The following is a 26462-nucleotide window of genomic DNA, read 5'->3' on the forward strand; positions in this document are numbered from 1 at the left end:
AGCCACCCCCCCCCCCTCCAGTTAGCAAATTCTAACAGCCATTCCCCTCCAGTGAGCAATTTCTGACAGCCATTCCCCTCCAGTGAGCAAATTCTGACAGCCACCCCCCTCCAGTGAGCAAATTCTGACAGCCATTACCCTCCAGTAAGCAAATTCTGACAGCCATTCCCCTCCAGTGAGCAAATTCTGACAGCCACCCCCCTCCAGTGAGCAAATTCTGACAGCCATTTTCCTCCAGTGAGCAAATTCTAACAGCCATTCCCCTCCAGTGAGCAAATTCTGACAGCCATTCCCCTCCAGTGAGCAAAGTCTGACAGCCACCCCCCTCCAGTGAGCAAATTCTGACAGCCATTACCCTCCAGTAAGCAAATTCTGACAGCCATTCCCCTCCAGTGAGCAAATTCTGACAGCCACCCCCCTCCAGTGAGCAAATTCTGACAGCCATTTTCCTCCAGTGAGCAACTTCTGACAGCCATTACCCTCCAGTGAGCAAATTCTGACAGCCATTTCCCTCCAGTGAGCAAATTCTGACAGCCATTCCCCTCCAGTGAGCAAATTCTGACAGCCATTCCCCTCCAGTGAGCAAATTCTGACAGCCATTCCCCTCCTATGAGCTGTGCTTGTGCAGACCTCTGAGACACTTTTTCTGATGTGGAGTCAGTCCATTGCATGTTTGTGAAGCACTATAAGAAAATGTCAGTCAGGGTTATAGAAGTAGATAATAATTTGACCTCCGTAGGAGTCAATATATTATGTCTGCTGATAAAAACACTAGCAAACAGGGAAGATAAAAACATGCAAATATGTGGATGGAGTGCGCACAAGCATTTGATAAAAGGGCAAAACCAAGCTGATGCCTCCTGTGAATTGCCATATAAAGAATAAATGCAAATCATCATTATAATATCATTCTTTAGTGCCTCCAACATGAATGTGCTTTTCTTGCAGTGCTAAGCCTATTGCTTGATAATATTTTGCCACTATCAGTCTATGGACAATGCGATTAGTAACAACAGTTCTGAATGAAGATTGGAAATCTAGAGTTGAGATGACCAATTTATTTAAGTATTTATATAGCACTGACATATTACACAACACTGTACAAAGTATATATTGTCTTGTCACTAATTGTCCCTCAGAGGGGCTCACAATCTAGTCAATGACAATGAGCAAATTTTGTTGCCTTTTTAATAACACTGACCACATAGGGGGACTCAACAAGAACAACCAATATTTATACTGGCCACCAATCTTTATACGGGCCATGTAGGGGGACACAGGAGCAGCCAATTATTACACTTACCACATAGGGGAACACAGGCAGGTGACATGAGATCAGGCAATCATTACACTGACCACATAGGAGGGAACAACAACATCCAGTTGCTTTTGTTGTGTCCCCCTATATCAAGGGTCTCCAAACGTTTTGGGTCGAGGGCCGGGTCAACATACTTCAGAATGCTGGGGGGCCGGAGTATACATAGACGTCTTTGCGGGCTAGACAGTGATGCATACTAAGGTGACAACCTTCAGTCCAATTGGACAACAATGTCACCTGATGTGGAATTAGATTGGAAACTAGCAAATTACTGCTTTCTGGCTTCATTCTATATGCGGACCACCAATATTTAAAAATGTAGCTGACTGCATCAATAATACATTTTGTGTGTGGGGGGCAGGTAAAAAAGCCTCAGGGGGCCACATTCGGCCCGCGGGCCTTAGTTTGAGAACCACTGCCCTATATGATCAGTGTATTTGAATGTAGATATGGCCAATGCAAATCTGTACTAACTACATTTCAGTGGTCCAAATTGAAACTGCATAAAACAAAATTTTTCATCAACTCAAAAAATGTCAGTTCATTGATCATCTCTACTCCTGAGTGGTGTACTATAGAACCAAAAAATCTGAGTTGCAACACCATTTAGTCATCTCAGGTAGACACATTCTTATAAGAACCAGTGAGAAAGAGAGAGAGAGCAGAACTCTAGAGGTCCTGAAAGTGATAGTAGGAGGATAGGAGAGGTGGAACGCACAGAACAGTTGATAAGTGACAGAGAACAGGCGGCTGCAATGGCAGAACTCCTCTGTCCCGCACGCGAGGCAGCAAAGCATGGCTGCAAGATGGGTGTAGCGGTGGAACGCAAACAAGACAGCGATGTGTAATCTGGGAGGGAAGGAGTGGTGGAACGCACAGAACAATGAATGACAGAGGGCGGAAGGCTGGCTGACTGTTTCCGGGTGAACAGGCAAAGATTTCCGGTCTGCGCGGTGTGTTCAGCTGCTGGGGTATCGGAAAGGTCATTGCTGCCTGCCTGGGACAGCGCTGGCTGATGGTTATTCTCTTATCTGGCAAATATGGGCTCCCCCCAGGCTAACTACAGCGATCAGCTCCAGCAGGGACCGCAGGTATTGCACTGAGCCCACGTGTCCCTCTCTAAACTCACTTGGGGTACACTACATGGCTGGGGTAGCCATTCACTTCATGGGATTCTGGCTCTGGGAATTATCTTAGCACACTACATGATTTTATTTGGTTACATCCTGAGCATATACATTGGAGACTGTGTGACTTCAAGAATACTTCTTGAAAACACTGTGCCATGCTCACTCCAGGCTCATCTCTACTTGTCATTTTTATGATACAAATACTTAAACTGCTGCTGAAGACTTCTTTACTTTAAAGGTGTAACCTCTGGGTCTGGCCATAGTCCTCACGACCACTTTACTACTAATCAAGTTACTGGAGAGAGTCAGAACAATTGCACATTGTATGCTAGTTCAAGGTAACTCTCCAGCCCCAGAGCCTCTTCATAACTGATACTAGCTGTCGTTTCTTGCTGACAGGTTAATTTTACCACTTAGGACTCGTTTCCATATAGCGCGCTTTTAGACTTGCTTATGGAAACGTGATTGCAGGCACAGCAGACAGTACATAGACTGCATTGTCTGCCGTTTCCATCCATGTGCAGCGATTCACTGAAACGAGCCCTTAATCCGTAGGTTCAAGTAAATTTTACAATAGTGTAATTAAGATGACCCAGCGGGAAACCTCATAGGGAACAGATCTCCAATCACAGCACCCTCTGTACCAGAGACCACCGATATTTTGACTACCGATATTAAAGATTTTTACTTACCCGGGGCTTCCTCCAGCCCCATAAGCACAGATGCGTCCTCCTTAGCGCCTCCGTTAAGTGGCAATCAGCTCCGGTATTCGGCTCAGTGATGTCAGCAGGGGGCCTTGTGTGCATGCGTGGACCTTCCGCACAAGTGTTGAAGACCCCAGCTGACATCGCTGAGTCAGACTGGGCCCGACTGAGACGAATACCGGGAGCTGATCGCGGCTTAATGGAGGCATGCGGGAGGACGGCGACAAGGGATGTATCCATGCTTATGCGGCCTGGAGGAAGCCCCAGGTAAGTAAAAATATTTAAAGGACACCCGAGGCGAAAATAAACTAATGAAATAATAATTGTATCTATCTTCCTTTTCCTAAAAATGACTTTTTAAGATATTCCACAGTTTTATTTTATGTTTAAATCTACTTTTTAAGTTTTTGCTCAATGACACATTCATTGAAGTATGCCAGGGATACAATTTTTATGAACTATTGACCCTTTTAATCTCTTTACTGCTCTCAGAAGCCATTTTCTGCTAGGAAACTAGAAAATTGAATACTCACCTTCCGTAATGTTCTTTTCTTGTATAAACAACGGCGGCATACTCATGGGTTAGGCCACGCCCCCTGACCCCTATAGGACAGACTTCTCTATAAGTGTGCTGAATCACCCCCCCTCCGCCATTCTTTGTATAAATCAGTCCTCGAATGGACAGAAGGGTGGGATTCGTATGCCGCCATTGTTTATACAAGAAAAGAAAATTACGGAAGGTGAGTATTCAATTTTCTAGTTTCTTGCATAAACATGGCGGCATACTCATGGGATGTACCAAATTAACCACAAGGGAGGGATATAATGAATGCAATAAACACACTAATTTATTTACAATTTGCAGACAAAACAGATTTTGCAAATGATAATGATGACAAGGCAGCAGGATCAATACAATAATGTGACATAAATGTATTAACTGAGGACCAACTGGCCGCTTTGCAAATTGTGTCCATAGACACCTTTGAGAAGCATGCATAGGAGGCCGCCATTCCTCGTGTTGAATGCGCCCTGACTTCCTGAGGTATTGGTAAACCTCTTGTTTGGTAACTTAATTGAATCATTTTTACTAACCAGGCCGACAAGGTCCTTGCAGTAACTTTTTTGCCCTTGTTAACCCCTTGATAGTTCACAAATAAATGATCAGAAGATCTAAATGGTGCTGTGACTGCTAAATAGGCTTTTATTGATCTGCCTACATCTAGCGGGTGATTCTCTCCATCAACCGAAAATGTAGGAAGAGTTAGCTCCTGATTAATATGGAAACTTGACGCCACTTTTGGTACATATGAAAGAATTGGCCTCAGCACTACCCTGTCAGGAAAGAATTCTAGTAAGCCTCTTGAGCAGCCGAGGGCCTGTATATCAGATACTCTTTTAGCAGATGATATTGCTGTTAGGAACAACGTTTTAAAAGTTGTGTCCTGTAAGGAGGCTGATTCTACAGGGTGGAAAGGAGGTGACGACAATGTGTCCAACACTATACATAAATCCCATTTCGGAAAGAACGGTTTTCTCGGTGGACGAATTTTCATTACTGCTTTCAAGAACTGTACTATTAGTGGATGATGTGCCCACTTTTCCCCTGTCAGGGCAGACAGAGCTGAGACTTGTACCTTTAGTGCTGAGAGGCTCAAGGATTTTTCTACTCCTGTTTGCAGAAAGTCCAGTATGTTTCCTACTGATGGAGATAGCTTATCAAAGCTAGTCTTTGTTGCGTAGGCAGCAAATTTTTCCCAAATTCTATAATATGTGCGATTCGTTGAGGGTTTCCTGGCCCTGAGGAGCGTCTCTACCACCTGACTCGAACACCCCTGATCTACATAAGCCTGCCTCTCAGTTTCCAGGCTGTCAAATGCAGAGACTCCACTTCTGGGTAAAGAAGATTCCCCTGATATAGCAGGTCGTGTTGATGTGGTAGATGTATCGGTTCCACTAGGCTTAGTTCCATGGCTAGTGCAAACCAGGGTCTCCGTGGCCAAAAAGGCATTATAGTTATGATCGTGGCGGACTCTTTCAAGACTTTTTGAAGAAATCTCGGGATCATTGGAAATGGTGGGAAAGCATAACCGGTTTTGAAGTTCCATCTCTGCGTCAGGCAATCTGTTCCTGCCGCTTGGGGATGTGGATATCTGGAAAAAAAGACTGGCATTTTCGAGTTTTCCGGTGTCGCCCACAGGTCTATATCTGGAATTCCCCATTTCTTGATTATAAGAGAGAATATTCGATCGTTCAGGCGCCACTCGTTTTGATCCGCAAACCTCCTGCTCAAGCGATCTGCTACGATATTCCTGTCTCCTGGAAGGTAAGTAGCTGAAAGATTGAGTACATTCTTTTGGGCCCAATCCATAATTTTGCTCGTCTCCTGTAAGAGGGTTAAACTCCGTGTTCCCCCCTGTCGTCTTATGTAGGTTACAGCTGTTATGTTGTCTATTCTTAGTAGAACATTTTTCCCCTGAATCAGAAAGTGAAAGGACTTCAGTGCCATATAAGCCGCCCTCAGTTCTAAAACGTTGGAAGGAACATACCTTTGATTGGTGACCCATTTGTCCTGGAGAAAAATGTTGTTGCAATGTGCCCCCCAACCTATTATACTTGCATCTGACGTGATCAATACTGGATCCGGCGGCTGGATCTGATGACAGTTCAATAAGTGGCTTCTGCATTTCCACCACCTCAGGGATGAAATTACTTCCTTCGTGAGAGACAATGGTTGCATTAAACTCCTCCTGTTCCATTTTCTCAGAAAAAAGTTCTGGAGTACTCTCATGTGCCAATGGGCCCACCTCACCATCGGAATCGTCGATGATAGTGTTCCTAAAAGACTCATGCATCTTCTTGCATATAATCGATTGGATTGTAGCACCCGATCCACTTTCTGTAGAATCATACTTATCTTTTGGTCTGGTAGAAGTATCTTGTTTTCTGTTGTTTTGAATCTGGCGCCTAAAAAGATCATGTCCTGTGATGGTACCAGTTGGCTTTTCTTCCAGTTTATTAGCCATCCCAATTTCTGTAATGTAGCTAGTAACGTTCTTTGTTGCTTGAGAAGAATATTCCTGTCTTGGTTCAGTAGGAGTATATCGTCTAAGTAGTGAAAAGTTCTTAAGCCCTGGGTTCTGAGAAATGCTATGACTGGCAGAAGAATTTTTGTGAAAGTCCTTGGTGCTGTAGATATGCCGAATGGAAGAGATTGAAATTGGTAATGTTTGTCTTGAACTGCGAAGCGGAGAAATTTTTGAAATGTTTTGCTTATGGGGACATGAAGATAAGCGTCGGCTAAGTCTATAGAAGTCATCCAGTCGTTTACCTGTATCATAGGAGTTATTGACTGAAGAGATTCCATTTTGAAATGGCTTACTTTTATAAATTGATTTAGAAATTTCAAATCCAATACTGGTCTCCAGCCCCCTGTTGTCTTTGGCACCAAGAATAGAGGTGAGTAGATTCCTTTGAATCTTTGCTGTTCCGGTACTTCTATAATTGCTCTTGCTGCTCTGAGAGTATTCACATAATTCAATAACGCCTGCTGTTTTATACTGCTTCCTGGCATCCTTGTAAGTATAAATCTGTTTAACGGAGGTTTCCTCTTGAATCTCCACCTGTGGCCTTGCCTTACTGTGTTCAGGACCCAAGCATCCTGTAGGATTTCCACCCAAGATTTCCAGTAGAGGCGAAGTCTTGCCCCTACCGGGGTATCTTGAGTGGACGTACCCTCAAAAAGACTTTTTATTCTGCTGAGTGGACGTCGCTACCTTGTTCTTATTATTTCTCATGAAAGTAGACTGAGTACCCCTCCAGTTTTTATTGAACTGCTTTCCTGGTCTGTATGATTTCGCTTGCTGAAATCTGTTTGATCTTCTTGGTACCTGTTGTCTATAAGTTTGCGGCTTTTTATCCTGTGGAATAAGCCCTGTTTTTCCTCCGGAAACCAAGGAAATAGCTTTGTCCATAGCGGACCCAAAAAGGTGTACCCCATCATAAGGTATCTTGCACCAATTATTTCTCGATGCCTGGTCAGCAGACCAGGGTTTTAACCAAAGGGCTCTTTTGGCAGTTACGTTATGCAACATTGATCTTGCTGACGATCTTATTACGTCTATCGCGGCTTCTCCAATAAAATCCCCTGAGATTTTTAATTCATCTAGTGCCTTTATAATTGATTGTTTGTCTGTATCCGTGTTTATCATTATTTCCACATTTTCAACCCATATTTTAATGGCCTTTGCTAATGAGGTTAGGGCTATAGCTGGTTTACATGCTGCTCCTGAGGCCAGAAAGGCCTTTTTCATATCTATGTCTATTTTTCTATCCAATGGATCTTTGTAAAGCACTGCATCATCCATTGGCAGAGTAACATGCTTGGCCAGCCTCATTATAGAGGCGTCCACCATAGGGGCTGTTTCAATCAACTTTGCTTCTTCATCTTTCAATGGATAAAGTTTAGAGAATCTATTGGATAATGAAGGTTTCTTGTCCTGTTTGGACCATTCTTTAACCTTCCCAGCGTTCAATTTCCCCAGGATTTCTGTGCAAACAGTGATAAAATTTATTTTTAAAACTTTTTTTTCCCTGTAACTTGCCAAAATGTGTCAAGCAAGGGTCTAGTATACAGTGCAGGAGAGTATTGATGTGTACGCATGTTTATACTGTTCACAGCATGTTTTTTTGAACGGACATTTCTGTCCATACCGCTAGGGAGGTTAAGAATAATGTCTTTAATTATTTTCATAAAGGGGAAGGATTTAGGTTGGGCTTGCAAGTGTGGATAATATCTATCTGGCTCTTCGTTTAATTCGTCTTCTTCCTGCCATTCTATTGCTGATTTGATCGCTGCCACAAAAGCTGGTACTAAGGCAAAGTCAAACCCTATGGGCGGCATATCTGCTTGAGATGATAAATCATCTGTTTGTACCGGTGGTGCTGATGTAGCATTCGGTTGCGTAGCAGACATTTTTTGAAAAGTGTCCTGCACTGCCTGCTGTATAAAGGATAATACTTGCTCATTGTCTTTCTCCTTTTCTCTGCCCAACTCTGTAAAGCAAGATTCGCATACTTTTTTATCTGGCATGGCCGGTTGTGCACATGACCAACATAGACTAGGGTCTGGTTTATCATGGCGCGTTAACACTTGTAAATCAGGGGATCTAGGTCGCTGTCTTCTCTGTGGAGAATCATGTGCATAGCGATGTCTCATAGGCGAGAAATGATCAGAGTCATATGGGTCGTATGAAGGCGGACGTCTCGGTGAGCGTCTAAATTCATATCTATAGTCAATATAGTCTCTGGGAGATCTATCCCTGAACTCGTTATAGCGGCTTCTCCCTGAACGTTGTTCTGGTGAATGCCTATAATCAATGTTTCTAGTAGAATTCCTTCTGTAATCATAGTCCATATTAGAAGAACTCTTCCTGGGCAAGCTTGATCGCTGATAATTATACTGATAGCGAGGCTCAGGATTCTTAGATAAGGACTGGATGCCTTTAGCGACCATAAGTCCTTCTTCTCTCTCATCCGGACTGTGAAAACACAAAAGGAAGAAAATATGGTGTTTTCACTAAAAAAATCCGAATAAAATACATGAAGAGAGAGAAAAGCACTCTTTTTAGGATACTGCCCAGCACCAGGTGAACTAGAGAAACATACAATAGCCCACCACCTGTGCTCACACCAGTGTCATGGATACATTTAGTATCCTGTACCTGGAGGCCCCAGCAGAAGTTCCTGGCAATGAATCCTCCATATCACCTGAGTAAAACAGTTTTACTGATCAGTCCCTGCATTACAGCATTGTAGCTTATCCATATCAATAACAGGAGAATTCCTCATACCTGTCTCAGAAGACGAATAGGATACCAGTGTACCTCCAGGCATTTGTTCCTAGAATCCTGTCACAGGAGCGTGGTACCAGCTGCTGAATGCTGCCACCCACGCTGCTACTGCAACACCACGCTGGACGCTTTCCTGAGTCTCTGCTTCCTGGTTAAGTTCCTCTGCTGGCCAATCCGTGCAGGAGGGGGCAAATCCCGTGTCTCGCGAGACTTGCTGTCATACACCCAGCGCCATCTTAGCTTCTGGCATGGGAAACTATGCCTGATTGGCCGGATCCCCAAGTCTCGTTCCTACTCTCGTGAGATCTCGGAGGAATCACAAATGGAGCAGCAGCAGTATCCTGGCCTTTTCCTCTGTTTAAGAGAAAGTATAGACGGCCACTGTAGTGCGGGAAGAGGCTCAGAAACCCGCAGAAAGAAGCAGTTACCTCAAAAAAGAAAAAAGGAGGTAGGTCAAAAAAATGACAGAAAAAAAAAAAAAAAAACTCACAGAGAACCTGTCCATTGAGGACAGAAAAAAAGAATGGCGGAGGGGGGGTGATTCAGCACACTTATAGAGAAGTCTGTCCTATAGGGGTCAGGGGGCGTGGCCTAACCCATGAGTATGCCGCCATGTTTATGCAAGAAAATGTTTTATAGTTGGAATTTCTTATCACTGAGTCCCTTCCTATAGCCACTTCCTGTCTGAGTCAGGACTGAGTCAGTCACTTACATACCTGATATTTAACTCTTTCAGGCAGAGAAAGAAAATAAGGGAACACAACATAGTTATTTGTGTGCTAGGCACTGTACATATCCATGTCTATCTCATCATGTCAGATGTCACTTTAAAGAAAACCTGAATTGAAAATTAAAAGTTAAAATAAGCATACACAAGTCATACTTACCTTCCATGTAGTCTACTCCTCAGTGTCTTTCTCCTTACCTGCATCCTGTTTGTTCACTGTGATCAAGGGAATTTTCCATCCTCCATTTTGAAAATGGCCATTACCCTAAACAGCTTTCTGGTCAGCACACAGTTAAACTGTAACATCGCCCACTTGAGCCATAGGGAAACATGGACATTACCTGGTACATCTGTTTTCCTCTCAGCTATAACTGACAGCAACTGATATTTTACTAACAGCAACTGATATATTTCAGATCTGACAAAATATTGTCAGAACTGGAAGGGATCATTGTCAGAAGAAAATGGTGAGCTTCTGAGGGGAACTGATGGCAAGGTAGCTATGTAATGTTCATTTGAAGTTACCTCATGTGCTTATTTTAAATATTTTTACTCAGTACATGTTCTCTTTAAGCTCTGTAATTGACTGAAAAGTTTGGGCATAGTTATTATTACACTTATCTGAAACCTAAAAGTTGTAGAGGCGCAGCAGATCGTTCAGAAACAGCCTTATCAGTCTGCCAATAGCAGACATCCGCCCAGCGGGAGGGTCTGACGGACCCGTCGTTTGCGGTGGTATGGCATGTGTACACGCCTTAAAGGGGTTCTTTCGCGAAAAAAGTAGGCAGTTAATGAATGTGACAGATGACAGGTTTTGGGCCAGTCCATCTTTTTAAGGGGGATTCTCAGGGCTTTCTTTGTTTTCAACAGCATTTCCTGAACAATAGTTGCAAAATCTAACTGACATAATAGTGTGCAAGTGATTAGGGAGGCCGGCTGGTATCTTGCTATTTTGGCAGTTAAACTGCTGTTCAGGAAATGCTGTTGAAAACAAAGAAAGCCCTGAGAAACCCCCCTTAAAAAGATGGACTGGCTCAAAACCTGTCATCTGTCACATTTTTTTAACTGCCTACTTTTTTCGCGAAAGAACCCCTTTAAGGAGCGTACACACATCCATCTTTTCCGACCAACTTGTAAATTGAATATGTATATGTGCGACTGATAACAGCTGTTTTGCCTCATCCCCTTGGCAGATCAGTTGGACCAACTGTCGTTCAAACCGCTGTGAGGTCCGTACGTGTGTACAAATGACCAGTGGTCGTTTGACCAATTAATATGTTGGGGCATGTGTGTAGAGGTGCAGGATACCAGGATTTCTATCAACGTAATGACGCACATCTTTTATGGTTGAACGTCCAATCTGTCAGATGACATGTAAATTAGTTTGTCGACCGCTTTGTTGGACGTGTGTACGAGACGTGTAAACGGCCTGTTGTTTGCCTGACAAATCGTTCAAACAACTGATCCGAACGACAATCAGGCATAAAGTTGGCCGTGCGTACGTACCTTTACACATAGGGATGGTCAATGGGATGCAAATAATTCAAAAGTTGATACTGGATTATGAAAATGTATGCATATGCAGCATGACATCGACCAATAAAATCCCACCAAGGTGTAATCTGGGCTGCATCAACTAGGAATTATTGGCATTGTATGAATATTCCTACTAAAGCCTCGTACACACGCTAGATTAGATTCAGCTGTGGTGGCTGACAATGACAACCTCAACCATTAATTCTGGATGTGAACAGTGGCGCTGACCAGCAATTGCCACTCGGCTAGTGAACTGCCAGACGGATCAGCTCAGCTGAGTGGCATCTGATACTTTTGTCCTTGCACTCACCCGCGCTCCCCACATGACGTCCTATCTGGGTCGCGCTGGAGTGCTCTGCCTGCACATAGTCATCCTTTAGGCTGATGGCGCTTTTCTAGTTTAGGTGATCCACTAAGAAACCTCCTAGGGAAATTCCACTAACGTGAATGCGTGGACAGCACCCTCTTGACCTGCTAGATTTTAGATAGTAGTAAACAACTTTGGCCAATTACAAAGCTTTGTGCTGTAGAGGATGCTGTGACTGGTCAACTGTTCCCTATGAGGTTTCCTCCTGGGTCCCCTAAATTAGCGCCAGGCTGACTACGTGTCTGTAACAGAGCAAGAGCGACCAGCACACAACACAGCTACTGATCACTCATAAATTTACTTGGTATTCTACGTAACTGAGCTAACTATGCCGAGCAAGAACGCTTGTGTGTTGTTAATAGAGAAAAGAGGGAAAAGAGACGAGTCTCCCAATGGGGGCCTTCTCTGCATAGACCTGATGGCAAAATAAATGCAACATGGTGTTAAAGCCTGTGCCTGTTCTTTTTTTCTCTGTTGATGACTAGGTGTCCGTACAGAACTGGCCCAGTGACGTTGCCCCAAGGAATCAGGTTCCAGTCCTTGTCGGACGATATCAGTCAAGCAATATGCCAGTAGCAATGTGATATGAAATTCAAAGAGCAGGTTTTTGTACCCAACAATGAGCAGGCTAATCGGTTTAAAGGATACCCGAAGTGACATGATGAGATAAACATGTGTGTATGTACAGTGCCTTGCACGCAAATAACTATGCTGTGTTCCTTTTTTTCTTTCTCTGCCTGAAAGAGTTAATAAGTGGCTGACTCAGTCCTGACTCAGACAGGAAGTGACTACAGTGTGACCCTCACTGATAAGAAATTCCCCTCTATCTTTTTCTTGCTCTCAGAAGCCATTTTCTGCTAGGAAAGTGTTTTATAGTTGGGATTTTTCATCAGTGAGGGTCACACTGTAGTCACTTCCTGTCTGAGTCAGGACTGAGTCAGCCACTTACATGCCTGATATTTAACTCTTTATGACAGAGAAAGAAAAAAGGAGCACAGCATAGTTATTTGTGTCCTAGGAACTGTACATACACATGTCTATCTCATCATGTCACTTCGGGTATCCTTCAAAAGGCTGATTATTAAGTAGTGGTCAGGTAATTAATAGACAGGTGAAGTTAGAAGAATATGGAGGCTGCCATTTTTATTTCCTTGCAGGCTGGGTTCACATCTGCCATAGCGTGAAAAAGGTGCATTTTATGAAGGTGTGTATGCGATTTTAATGTGGTTTTTAGTGCCTTTTTGGTGTGTTTGCGGCTTTTTAATGCAGATGCGTTTTGCGTGCGTTTTAATGCGTTTGCGGTTCGCATATGTGAAACGCAGATGCGCTTTGTATGCGTTTTTATAATTAATGTTATGCAAATCACTAGGAAGACAACAGGAAGCGGAAACGCAACAGATATCTTATTTATTTTTTTTAAACGCATGAAAACGCTATGCATATGCGTTACAATAGACTTTCTTTTGGCACCCGTCCTGCATAATATGCAACAAAACCAGCATTCGCAAAACACATGCTGTAAATCACAGTACAATGCTTCTTTTTCTGCGTCCCGTTGACTAACATTGCTGCAAAAAACGCAGCAGTTTACACAATGGTAGTATTTCTGCTATGTGTGCACCCAGCCTTAAACAGTACCAGTTGCCTGGCAGTCCTGCTGGTCTGTTTGGCTGCAGTAGTGTCTGAATAACACCAGAAACAAGCATGCAGCTAATCTTCTCAGTTCTGACAATAATGTCAGAAACACCTGACCTGCTGCATGCTTGTTCAGGGTCTGTGGCTAAAAGGCAGAGGAACAGCAGGACAGCCAGGTAACAGGTAATGTTTAAAAGGAAATTAATATGGCAGCCTCCATATACCTTTCATTACAGTTGTCCTTTAATGGTTTCCTAACTTGATTACCCTGTGTCAGGGTCTGTTTCTTCCCATATGAGTTCTGCCACCTGTGGAACAAGAAATGCACATCAAGTCAAAATGGCAACCCATGTCTATTAACCAGTAACTAGCAATCATTGAGAAGGGGCTGCCAAATACCCCTGATAGGGTTTATAAATGGCTTCATGCTTACATAGTCGTGCAGATTGTATGCAGCTTGAAATTGAACCAGGAAGTAAATCTGATTGGTCCAGTTTCAAGCTGTGTACATTGCTCGTGGAATCTGCATGCAAGCAGGAATTATTTGCTTCACATTGACTATCCCAAATGAATAGACTACTACTTTAAGCTTTTGGCTGTGGTTTTTATTTCTACTAAGTTTTTTTGACCAGGGTTGTGGAGTCTGAGTCGAGGAGTCAGAGTCGGGGCAATTTTGGGCACCCGGAGTCAAAGTTGGAGTGGGAGTCGTTGATTTCATAAACTGAGGAGTCTGAGTCGGATGATTTTTGTACAAAATCCATAGCCCTGTTAAGTATTAGACTAAGGAGTCGGAGTCTGAGCCATTTTGGGTACCCGGAGTCGGAGTCTGAGTTGGAGTAGGAGTCGTGGTTTCATAAACTGAGGAGTCGGAGTTGGAAGATTTTTGTACCGACTCCACAGCCCTGGTTTTGACTATTGTTTTTCCCTTGCTTTAATGTGTATCTGAACTCTGAATGTATTTTTATTTTGGTGTATTGGTGTGGTCTGAAGCAGAATTACCTACATACCCTTTACTTCCTCTATCTGAAGTCCCATTCCTCAGATAACTCAATTTCCTGACTGCAGACTTGCTGCTAGCCTAACCAACCGAAGATTGGAACGTTTTACCACCTCCGTGTAGTATGAGCAGGGCTGTGGAGTCGAGGCAATTTTGAGCACCTGGAGTCGGAGTTGGAGTCGTTGATTTCATAAACTGAGGAGTCGGAGTCGGATGATTTTTGTACAAAATCCACAGCCCTGTTAAGTATTAGACTAAGGAGTCGGAGCTATTTTGGGTACCCGGAGTCGGAGTCGTAGTTTCATAAACTGTGGAGTTGGAGTTGGAAGATTTTTGTACCGACTCCACAGCCCTGAGTATGAGGGCCAACAGATTTTGAAGAGAAAAAAAGAAAGGCTGTTGAAATCCACAATCCTGGAATGTGGATTACGGCGGCCATTTTTATGAAGCCTTGGTCTACTTGCAATAACACTACACCACAGGGAGCAGAGGGCTGTCCTTTGGACTTTTATCAGAGTGGCAACTCAGCAGCGGGTGGAGTGGCGACAAATACCCAAGGCTACCGTGACTTTGCAACGCATGGGTTTGGAACCACTGGTTCATGTCCTCACTGTATGTTGGTGATAGTGGATTCCTTTCACAGAGTGAACAGTATCTGTCCTCACTGTATGTTGGTGGTAGTGATTTCCTTACACAATGGTTTGTTTTCCACAGAATAAATTTATCTTCAGTGAAGAAGAGGCCAGGGTCTTACGCGAGTGCCGTACAGAGAGCTTTTGGTCCAGATGTAAGTACTGCATTTAACTCCTAGATCAACTCCTGACAGAAAAAGTTAACATTTGTAGAACAGAGCCCAAAGGGCTGAGTTTTCACTATCATCCATAACATTATGATTTACCACAAGGTCTCCAAGGTGGAACAGATTCAGGGCTAATCTGTGATCATCAAACTTCCGAATGTGAATCGGAGGCTGCTTCTTCCATAGGATAATGTTTATAACACTGTTGTCTAGGAGTATTTGGACAACTCTTCTTTTTTGGGGGAAGCAAAACATGGAGAGTTTGGTGGGGGGAGAGGAGAATTAATAATACAGCAAGGAGAAACCGTGGATATTACCTGGGTGACTATTATAGACTCACTTAATGTTAAAGTGACATTGTCTGATTATGTTTGTTTTTTTTTTCTTTTCCTTTTTTGTTTTATTTTTTTCCATTATTTTCTCTTACTTGTACAATATTCTAACCTGTATATCTTGTTAGCAATATTGATGCGAGGCTATAAGGCCTATTGATCTGTTATCTATGATCTATATCATTAGCCTTGGACTTTTGAAGTCTCGGATATAACATTCTACCAAGCCTGTATAAGTAACATTCTATTTTGTTTTATTGCCTCCACATAATGTACCTTTCCATATGCCTCCATGGCAGCATACATATGGGTTAAGCCCCACCCCTACCAATTAACAGGACCTTAGCTATAAAAGAAAGTGACCCCTAGCGAGCAGCATTCTCATTTTTGTCCTCACCTCCGAACAGGTTCCTTAGTGTTTCAGCGCTATTTATTTTTATTTTACTCTTACCTCGCCGACATTCCTGCGGCGTTCCGGCCAGGTTCAGCCTCTCCTGGTCGCAGCCCTGTTGTTATGACTAAATGTCAAATTATTCAGGGACCTTATATCTGGGGTGATGGTGGGAGCTTGATCTAAATGATCTTTTCCCCCCTTTATGGCTGCTCTGCATGACTTAAATACGATTGCAGAGCACAGTGTGATCCTTCTCACCTGTTTTTTTCCCTTGCTGTCTGCAGTTGCACAGGTTAGTGGTGCATAGTTCAGTTTCTCCTGCTGGGTGTTTGGTGCTGCTGAGTGTTCAGTGTGATCCCTCTCACCTGTATCTCTTGCTCTGTCTGCTGACTGCTCAGGCTCCATTATGTGAGGCATAGTTCAGCCTCTCCTGCTGGGTATTCAGTGCTGCTGAGTGCTCAGTGTGATTCCACTCACCTGTCTCAGTGAAAGACTCTGAAGCACATGGCTTAGAGTACATTCCAGCTTGGAACGCACAGCCATCAGACCAGGAAGTGTTTGCAGTAACTGCTCTCCAATCCCTGCTCTGGACACAGCAGAGATCTCCTCACAGCTGAGCTCTCCTCCCCTCCTCTCACAAGGCTGGATACACACAGGACTGTGCTGGCTGCAACACTACCTCCCTCTATGTCTGGCTTAAAGGTAAAGGCACTATTATTTGCTGTCCCTCTGATGTTATGCTTCTCAAGCTGCAGGAGGAGGTAAGTTATTGAAATTATCTTGGTAGCACTATGTACTATATTTTATCATCTGCCATTCTCATTATAAACAGTTATATGAACAGTATTGTGTACTATGTGCAATATAAATGACATAGCATTCCTTGCATGAAAGTATTATCTGATTTCTTATTTATCTGCTACTTTTCATGTACCTCTTATCTTACTTATTTCATTTCTTGCGGTCCGTTGGACTGCATTCTGGATCACACTGTGCCAGAAACAGATAATTCTAAGGTCAATAGGTAAGAGTCATACAGGTAAGTGACCCCGCTTTTCTACAAAAAAAAGAGAGCACACCTTCCATAAATGGGCTGTACTTTTTTTTTATATACAAGCCCAGGAAGAAGAGAACAAAGGAGGGCAAGTTCCCACCACAGTTCTAGGACATTGGTTCTTTGTCATCATTTGAGATCCTGCTTTAAGATCTTTATATCATCACTCAGGATCCTGCTCAAGGAGCAGGTAAATAATCTGCCTGGGAACTGGAGGATCAGGTCCCAGTTAAAGGCACCATAGCCCCCCAGATTGCTGGGCTTGTGGTGACAGAACCATGCCAGGGAAATCAGTAAAGTAGATCTGTTTCCACCAGATGGGAAAAGAGCCAGAGTTCCACCAAATGCACACATCCAAGATGATAAAGCAGGCTGTCCAGGAATCAATGGACTCCTATGTAGGCTCTTTGGTCCCCAAGCGTCCTCCCAGCAAATCAATTAAGATACTGAATATCCTCAATCATCTATGGTTTAGCATGAATCCAATGAGAGTGAGCATACAGATATCTGGTTTCTATTTCTCCTTTATCCAAGCCATCTCTGAAGCCATTCACTGGGAAGAGGAAACCCTTCTCCAGGCTAAGAAACATCTGAAATAATTATCATTCCTTTTCTGTCTTGAAAGAGATAAAATAAAGATGAATGGAAAAAGGTAAGGAGAAAGTCCTTCCTGAAAAAGCAGACTTTCCGAACATCATCCTTTTTCTTCAAGAAAATTCTCCAGTCCTAGCATTCGCTTCCATGGTGGACATGTCAGTCATGTGTCTTGCATGCCATGTAAAGTTAAAAGTCTTGATTACTTTTTAAGATGTCCTAGACCATAAACTTGATATAGATTTAACGATGGTGTATACCACTACTGGAGGGGCATGTAAACCAGCCCTGGCTCTATCTTCAGTTGCCACGGAAGTGGACAAGGATTCTGATTCTATCCTGGCAGCTAAGAGAACTTTCATATTGTCTCTAAGTTTATTAGGGAAGCGGCTATAGATTTTGTCCAGTCCACCTAATATGCCAGGCTTTTTGCATGACAGTGAATTGGCCTGTTAAAAAAAAAAAAAAAAAAAATCTAGTCTGCTGATCCCAGCTTCCAACAAAATGTGTTTAAAATTCTGTTTGATGGAAGAAATCTTTTTAGTAACAAGTTGGATCTGGCAACCAACAGTCACCAAGGCTGGTATTATACCAAAGGTGAGAAGACATTGCGGAAGGAAAGACCAGACCATAGGAATTGGCAAACTTCACATGCTAATCTCCATAAGCTCACAAAGCAGTCAACGCAGAGTCCTATTGAAAATTCTGAAGTCCAGATAGTAGCTGAAAGACTTCAGCAGTTCTGTATTATCTGGACAAAAACAATAATGGACGAGTGGGCCACAGGTACAGAGTGGTTCGGTTTTTCTTGGATGTGCAAGTTCACTCCACAACTCAGTCACTTTGTCTATACAGAGACCTGCTCTTTTACATTCATGACTCATTGCAGAAAACGGCTGTTATGTTGGTTCCAGAAGAGGAGCGCTTTCAGGAAGTCTACTCTCCTCTCTTCATTGTAAAGAAGTCAGGTAATCTGCGTTCAGTACTGGATCTGAAATTCCTAAATCTTCATCTTTCTAAAAACATTCAAGATGGAGTTACAACAAATGAATGGACCAGCCATTCCCTTACAGAACTGAATATATTCAATAGACTTGGCAGATACATTCATTATTTCAAACTTCTTTCCACCATGCAGTTGGTAACATTCTTCTCCAGTAACCATCCTCCTTCTCGACATTATCACAGCCATGACAACCTTTTTTGGTACTAGTGTGTCTGGTGGCTCAGTTGAGAAAGCAAAGTTAGGACTTTATCACTATTTATACAATCTTTTGTTGCTAGCCTCAGATCCCAAGGCTCTACTGTGTTAGCAACAGATTCTTCTTCAAACACTGTCTGTCTTTGGCTGGTTAACAAACAAGGAGGAAAGCCACCTCACTCCTTCTGAGGCCCTAATCTTTCCGGGAGCAAGATTCCAATCTATATCCAATGCAGTAACCAGATGAGAAAATTGCTGGCAAAAGTTCGCGAGTGCTGATTATCATACTATATTCATTAATCGAGGTGTTGTATACACCTCCTGGGCACTTCGTCATCTACAATCCAGATAGTCAAATGGGTTCACTGGCACATCTGCCCATTCCAACTAGGGTTTCTCCATCAATGAAACCACCAGAGTTACTCTCAGACCATCCTTCTCACTCCCACTATGAGACTGTCTGCGGTGGTGGCTAAACACAAGCTCAACAACTATTAACCAATCGTTCACCCATAAAGATGCAAGCATGGTTTGACATGTCTACAGGTCGTATTAGCCTAGGTAAAATAGTCAAAACAAAGCTGATCGATCACTGCAAATATACTCAAACACAGGGTGGCTTATATGGTGCTTCAGACCTTCAGCCATCACTGGGATGAGACGTCAGTCTTTGATATCAGGTAGCAGAGGGACACAAGGAGTCTGTTCCTCATGTTAGAGGTCAGCAATATTTATCTCCAATGCAAAGAGCAATCTCTGCAGCATCATGGCAGTCTATCTCATAGGGCCTCAGAACTCTGCGGCAGATTTTCTCAATCAAGGGGACTGAGGCAATAGCTTGTGGCCACTCAATAAAATATATCCATAGAGATCTGTCACCATTGGGTAGGTGGACCTGATGGCAACCTACATCAACTAAATGCCAGCTCGAGGAGATTCGCCCCCACATTCAAGGGCTCAGGGTGCTCTGGCAACACCTGGAATTTCTGAATGGTCTCTGTTTTTTTCCTCCAACTCCACTTATCTTCAAAATTCTGAGGAGACTCCTCCTAGAACAAGTTGTACTCCTGGAGGTGGGTATATTTTGGCCATGCCAGCCATGAGTCCGTCTAATTTGGAGCCTGAAGTTGGAACCTCCTATTCCTCTTTCAGTCAGACCAAACCCCCTGTCCCAGGACACAATTTATCATCTGTCTCCTCAATCCCTTAATTTAATGGTTTAAGGATTGTGGGAGGAAGCTTAGAGACCTGGTAAACTCAGAATAATTGATAAACACACTGCTAAAAGCAGGGAAAACTACCACAAACTGGAAAATGTTTTTTCACAATTGCTCTGGTAAATGATTTTGATCCAATGGCTTCACCAGCACAACATATTCTTAGCTTCCTCCAGATTGGCCTAGAAAAACAATTGGCTCGCACTCTCAAAGTGCAGGCTTCTGCTATCTCTGCTTTGACGGATCACTGCTGGGTCTCTCACCCTCTAATAGTGCAATTTATGAAGGCTGCCACCAAAAACAAGTATCCTAATTGCAACCTTTTTCAAAAGTGGGAACTGCGCAGGTTCTCAGTTACCTAGCAAGACCTCTTTTTGACCCAGTGGAAGACTGCAGGAAATTAGACTTAACTTTTAGAACTATGCCTCTAGTCGCTATCTCTTCGGACAGAAGAGTTTCCGAGCTCCAGGATCTAGGGGCTCATTCTTGACATTCTACTCAGTAGTTTTGAGACCACTACAGCACTTCACTTCCGGGCTTCCCTTTAATCAGGATCGGACAGTGCCATCTTTTATGGATACAAATTCCTCTGATCTGCATGTTCTAGATGTTGCAAGAACACTTAGAGCCTATGTGAATGTAACAAGGGAGCTTCAGGAAATCAGAACAGCTCTTCATAATTCCATCAGGTCTGAGAAAGAGCCAGCTAACATCAAACTCAAAAGATCTCTTCATGGCTCAAATGAATCAACAAAGCCTTTTATTAAGGCTAGCCTATGATCAGGGTTTTTTGACCTTGTCCCTCTGGGTGGCATCACAGTGCACTCTTCTCAGCTGTCCCCTGTGCCACCTTCGCTATCCGGGCAAAGATTACCCAGCCTGCCAATGGTCCTCTGTCCATACTTTCATTGCCCATTTCAGAGTCAATCCAGCAGCCTCCGCTTCAGTTTAATTTAGAAAGAGTTATTTCTGAATCTGTTAAAGCCTTCATTGAAATTATTTTTGGTCAGCAAGTCTTGTCCCACCCTTACTTTTTTTTCTGCTAGTTAAATCCCATATGTATGCTGCCATGGAGGCATATGGAAAACGGAAAATTGTATACTCACCTAACGGTAATTTTCCTTTCCATGTGCATCCATGGCAGCATAGGGATTTCCCTCCCTTTCCGTTTGTTGACTTTTTGCTGTTCTCCGGTTCGGCTAGTCAATGAGAATGCTGCTCGCTAGGGGTCACTTTCTTTTATAGCTAAGGTCCTGTTAATTGGTAGGGGTGGGGCTTAACCCATATGTATGCTGCCATGGATGCACATGGAAAGGAAAATTACCGTTAGGTGAGTATACAATTTTCCGTTATATGCTACCTGTTGGAAAATGTTATGATTCTAAAACTTTTCAATAAAAATTGTGTTACAAAAAAAAACAAAAACTTCTGAATGTGAGGAACAAGACCTTATTCTTAACGCTTCACCATCCAACACCCAGAGCTTACATCTGAAAGCAAACCTGATGCAAAGATAAATTGATAAGGTTAATGGTGGTCACACACGGAAAAAAAAAATCTGTTTGATTGTACCCCAATTCGATTAAAACAGTGAGAAAATCAAGATTTTTTTTTTCTTTAATCGATTAAATTCAATCAAAATTTTTCTTGATTAAAATTATTTGGAAAGGTTGAAAAAATCAGATCAATTTGTCAGAAATGTAATGATGTGTGGTGGGTTGTATGAAACTCATTCGACCTAATACATTTTAAGTTTACATTCAAGAATAATAAAGAAACTTTATTTGTCAGTGACACAGATCGAATATATTTGTTCAGTGTAGTAAATGTAGTGTTGATTTGTTAGTGCAAGGTAAATGTTCCAAGGTTGTTTGTGATGAGTGCCTTGCAGTGATGGCACAGAGCACCCCATACACAGTTATAAATTAAATTGTATATATTATTACATATAACCTATATCTTCAATTTTTTGTTGTTGTGATTTTGTCAAAATCGAACGTGTGTGTGTGTGTGTGTGTGTGTGTGTACGCGTGCGTGGTACATTGGTTAGAAGAGTCTGAAATGTTATTAGAGCGGGAAAAAAAACATTGAAATTGTCAAATCAAATTTTTTTTTAAAAAATTGTAATTGTGTGGCCACGATAACACTTGCATCTATGTTCCTACTCCTAAATAGAACTTTCCATTCGAAAGTCTTAGGTGAATGACAACAGATTTTTTTTTTAATGCTTATTCAACTCCCATACAGAAGTTTTAATGACCTCCAATTAGTTATCAGTAGGAATTATACTATGGTGCCAACTGCAGAAAAACGGTAATTTAGAACCTGGGGTTCCTAACTCTTACAATTAGAAAAAGGAATACAGCCTAATCCTTTCTCTTCAAAACATTTTAATGTGGAGGTGCCCAAGGCTGTGGAGTCGGAGTCGAGGAGTCATTCAGAGCAATTTTGGGGACCTGGAGTCGGAGTTGGCGTCTGAGTCGGTGGTTTCATAAACTGTGGAGTCAGGAGTCAGATGACTTTTTTTTTTTTTTTTTTTTTTTGTACCAAATCCACAGCCCTGATAAGTATTAGACTAAGGAGTTGGAGTCGCAGTCGGAGGCATTTTGGGTACCTGGAGTTGAAGGTTTAAAAAACTGAGTCGGATGATTTTTGTACCGACTCCAAAACCCTGGTTGTGTCACAGACTAATTATAAGTACAACAACAAAACATTTGTAAGCAAAACAGACAAATGATAAGCGCTCAAGGATGCACCTGAATTGTAAGCCATCAGCGGCAATGCAGAGCCCCCTAGGGCTGAATACATGCCTCTAATGCAAAACAGATGCAAAATTATGTGCTAACTCTAATCTAAAAATTTGAGAGTGAATTTAAAACAGTGAAGGCAGCTAGCCACTAGTATACTTACATTTTAAGTTTGCACAGTGGGAGACATGGCAGCGCTTTCAAACAACCTCATACCTGAATGGTTTAACTGCAATGGTGAGCAGAGCTCCAGAAACTGGACTAAATTACACACCCAGCATACACTGCAGGCAAAGAGAGGGAGGGGGAATTAGTGATTAAGCTGCATCGGTGGGCAGAGCTCCAGAAGCTGGACTATATTACACACCCTGCAGGGTGTGTAATATAGTCCAGCTTCTGGAGCTCTGCCCACCGATGCAGCTTAATCACTAATTCCCCCTCCCTCTCTTTGCCTGCAGTGTATGCTGGGTGTGTAATTTAGTCCAGTTTCTGGAGCTCTGCTCACCATTGCAGTTAAAACATTTGTAAAGTGCTTTTCTCCCGTAGCGCATAATCTTGTCTCAGATCAGTACATAATGATGTGAACGATTAGGAATGTATCTATTCTCATCATATCACACCTCAGAGTGCCTTTCAGCAAACCAATAAAATATTTTGCCCATTTGTACTAAAATTCTCACTGGTTTTCCTGACATAACGCGCATTCGCACGTTTAGACACCCCCACATGCTTTCAAGCAGCGGCTCCAATGTATTTGATAGGGAAATACTCTTGTAAAATAATATTTTACCTTAGTTGGGCTGCACTCCTCAAGGCGAAGCATTGTGTTGTGAAGCTCTGGGGACATACCGATAAACTGGGTTAGAGAAGAAGAGAAAGAGGCAGCTCTTGACACTCCTAAATAAATACTTTTATTTCTCTTACTTTGTCCTACTTGCTAAGAAAGAAGAAAAAACTAATTGTAAATGTACAGAGTTTTGCAGGAGCAGCTCTGCTTGCATTTGTAGTGTATGGGCAGTTCTCCAAAGTGGTTCTCTTTAGACATCACACCCCATAAGGCCAGAGGCGTCACTAGGGGCATGTGAATAAAATCGCTGCCGGTAGACTTGAACGCAGGATACAGCCGGTATGGCTTATCCTGCTGCTGCACAAGTTCCCGGCGGCGTTAAATACTATTCTCCCTCCAGGTCTACGTGGGGAATGATGTAATTTGGCTTCCAACTATTGCTGGAGGCCAAATTACAGTGTTTTAAATGTAACTTCAGCTCCGTCTTCTGACAGCACCGAAGTTATTCAGTGTGCGCTGCTCTAGCCGTAATACCTATTACGGTCTATGGTGGCGCCGGCTGCGCCCAAATCTCCTGTACTGTACCATCTGGCTTGGAATTAATATTATCTTTCAGGGTCTCTCTTTTTTTTCTTTTCCTTAAGCTGTCCCCCTCTCAGTTGGAGCTATGTTTGCTACACGAGCCCTCATCTCCAGAGGTAAAACCTTTTATTTACATATCATTTTCTGTATTTATTGGTCATTCTTGTTTTATTTTATACCAAATAACAATTTTATTAGGAATTATCAATGAAATGCAATATTTTCTAGCTTCACAATGCGATATCCGATGTATTTTGATTGGTACATTTTCAAATTGCATTCAAATTGTGAACAAATCTGCACATACCTGCCTCAATGTATCCCCAGGACACGCCTCACATAACTGCCTCAGTGTATCCCTCACGTACCTGTCCCAATGTATCCCCAGGACACGCCTCACATACCTGCCTCAGTGTATTCCCATGACACGTCTCACGTACCTGCCACAGTGTATCCCTCATGACACGCCTCATGTACCTGCCACAATGTATCCCCCATGACACGCCTCATGTACCTGCCACAGTGTATCCCCCATGACACGCCTCATGTACCTGCTTCAGTGTATCCCCATGACACGCCTCTTGTACCTGCCCCAGTGTATCCCCCATGACACGCCTCATGTACCTGCCTCAGTGTATCCCCCATGACACGCCTCATGTACCTGCCTCAGTGTATCCCCCATGACACGTCTCATGTACCTGCCTCAGTGTATCCCCCATGACACGCCTCATGTACCTGCCTCAGTGTATCCCCCAGACATGCCTCACGTACCTGCCACAGTGTATCCCCCAGACATGCCTCACGTACCTGCCACAGTGTATCCCCCATGACACGCCTTATGTACCTGCCTCAGTGTATCCCCCATGACACGCCTTATGTACCTGCCTCAGTGTATCCCCCATGACACGCCTCATGTACCTGCCTCAGTGTATCCCCATGAAAATCAGTTCCGCCAAGTGTATGGCCGATCGGCGATGTGACCAATTTCAGGCTGAAATTGCTTGCATTAATCTGTCGGACAAGCTGCAAGATGTCAGGCCAACTTGCTTGATCAGTGTGTGGCGGTAACGGCAAGCGACATTGGGATGAGCGACAAATATATGTATATGTACTGTAATGTGCATTTTATACATAATCTGCTCTGTGTCGCAGTGCTCGTCCGTCTTCTGCCACTCTTCTATAGCCGCATACACGCTACCGGCACATAGCACGCTGCTGTGTATGCGGCCAATTGAAGAGAATCGGAATACGGACAGGCACTGCAACACAGGACAGGTAATGTACAAATGCACATATAGATTATACACACACGCACGCATGGCGGAGGGCTCAGCTGATTCCCAAGAGATTTTATGCTGAAATTTGATCAGGAATCAGCCTGCGGTGTATGGGCAGCCCACAGATCTCTCTCTAATCAGATTTGATTGAGAGAGATTTGTCTCTTGGTCGAAATCTGGCCATAATTGCTAGATCTTTGGCTAGATTTCCCCCCCCCCCCCCCCTTTTTTTTTTTTTCTTTTCCTAGTCCATGAGATCCAGTTTTTGTTTATACTCAAGGGCATGTATTGTTTTATATGTAGTAGTATTTGATCTAACACAATTTTTCTACTGATTTAGGATACCTTACAACATCTCCAAAATATGGATCTATACCCAAGATTGTATGTAAGTTAGTCTGTAAGAAGTGTTGTGTATCTCCAGTTCTATTCCCGTTGCAAAGCAATGTTTTTGTTGTCTCTTTGAGGATTTCCTGACCAGCAACTGGTCCCGTGGTGTAGATTCCACTTTTTTACGGGAGGTTTCTAAGACCTCCTGATCGTAACCGCGTTGTCTGAAGCGCTCCTGCATGGCATCAGCCTCCACCCTGAAATCCTCCTCACCAGAACAGTTCCTGCGAACTCGCATAAACTGACTGGTCGGAATGCCCTGAATCTGAGAAGCAGGGTGGAAGCTAGAGGCATGCAGGAGCATATTTCCTGCCGTGGGTTTTCTGAAGGTGCTTGTGATCAACCCCCCATTTCCCCCTTTTTTAATCCATAGATCTAAGAAGCTATGGATTACACACTCTCACACACAACTAAGGGTCATGCGCTCCCCACTGTATATTTTTCTAGGAGGGAGTGTAGAGGGAATCTCTGAGCAGGATTGAGTGTAGAGGGAATCTCTGAGCAGGATTGAGTGTAGAGGGAATCTCTGAGCAGGAGTGAGTATAGAGGGAATACAGCGGATCATTGGGGAGGAGTGAGTGTAGAGGGAATCTCTGAGCAGGAGTGAGTGTAGAGGGAATCTCTGAGCAGGAGTGAGTGTAGAGGGAATCTCTGAGCAGGAGTGAGTGTAGAGGGAATCTCTGAGCAGGAGTGAGTGTAGAGGGAATCTCTGAGCAGGAGTGAGTGTAGAGGGAATCTCTGAGCAGGAGTGAGTGTAGAGGGAATCTCTGAGCAGGAGTGAGTGTAGAGGGAATCTCTGAGCAGGAGTGAGTGTAGAGGGAA

General features: G+C 43.2%; 1 protein-coding gene across 1 annotated transcript in view; it reads left to right on the plus strand.

Annotated features, from left to right (window-relative positions):
• The first annotated feature begins 2250 nt into the window (after positions 1-2250).
• The window catches only part of OCIAD1 (OCIA domain containing 1), a 63181-nt gene continuing 38969 nt past the window's right edge, over positions 2251-26462 (plus strand). The window contains exons 1-4 of the mRNA XM_068278552.1: positions 2251-2409; positions 14981-15053; positions 24036-24089; positions 25591-25638. Of these exons, the coding sequence (XP_068134653.1) occupies positions 2359-2409; positions 14981-15053; positions 24036-24089; positions 25591-25638 (226 nt within the window). The 5' untranslated portion in view covers positions 2251-2358. The remainder of the gene's footprint in view (positions 2410-14980; positions 15054-24035; positions 24090-25590; positions 25639-26462) is intronic.

The sequence above is a fragment of the Hyperolius riggenbachi genome, chromosome 1 (genome assembly GCF_040937935.1).
Source record: "Hyperolius riggenbachi isolate aHypRig1 chromosome 1, aHypRig1.pri, whole genome shotgun sequence".
NCBI lineage: Eukaryota > Metazoa > Chordata > Amphibia > Anura > Hyperoliidae > Hyperolius > Hyperolius riggenbachi.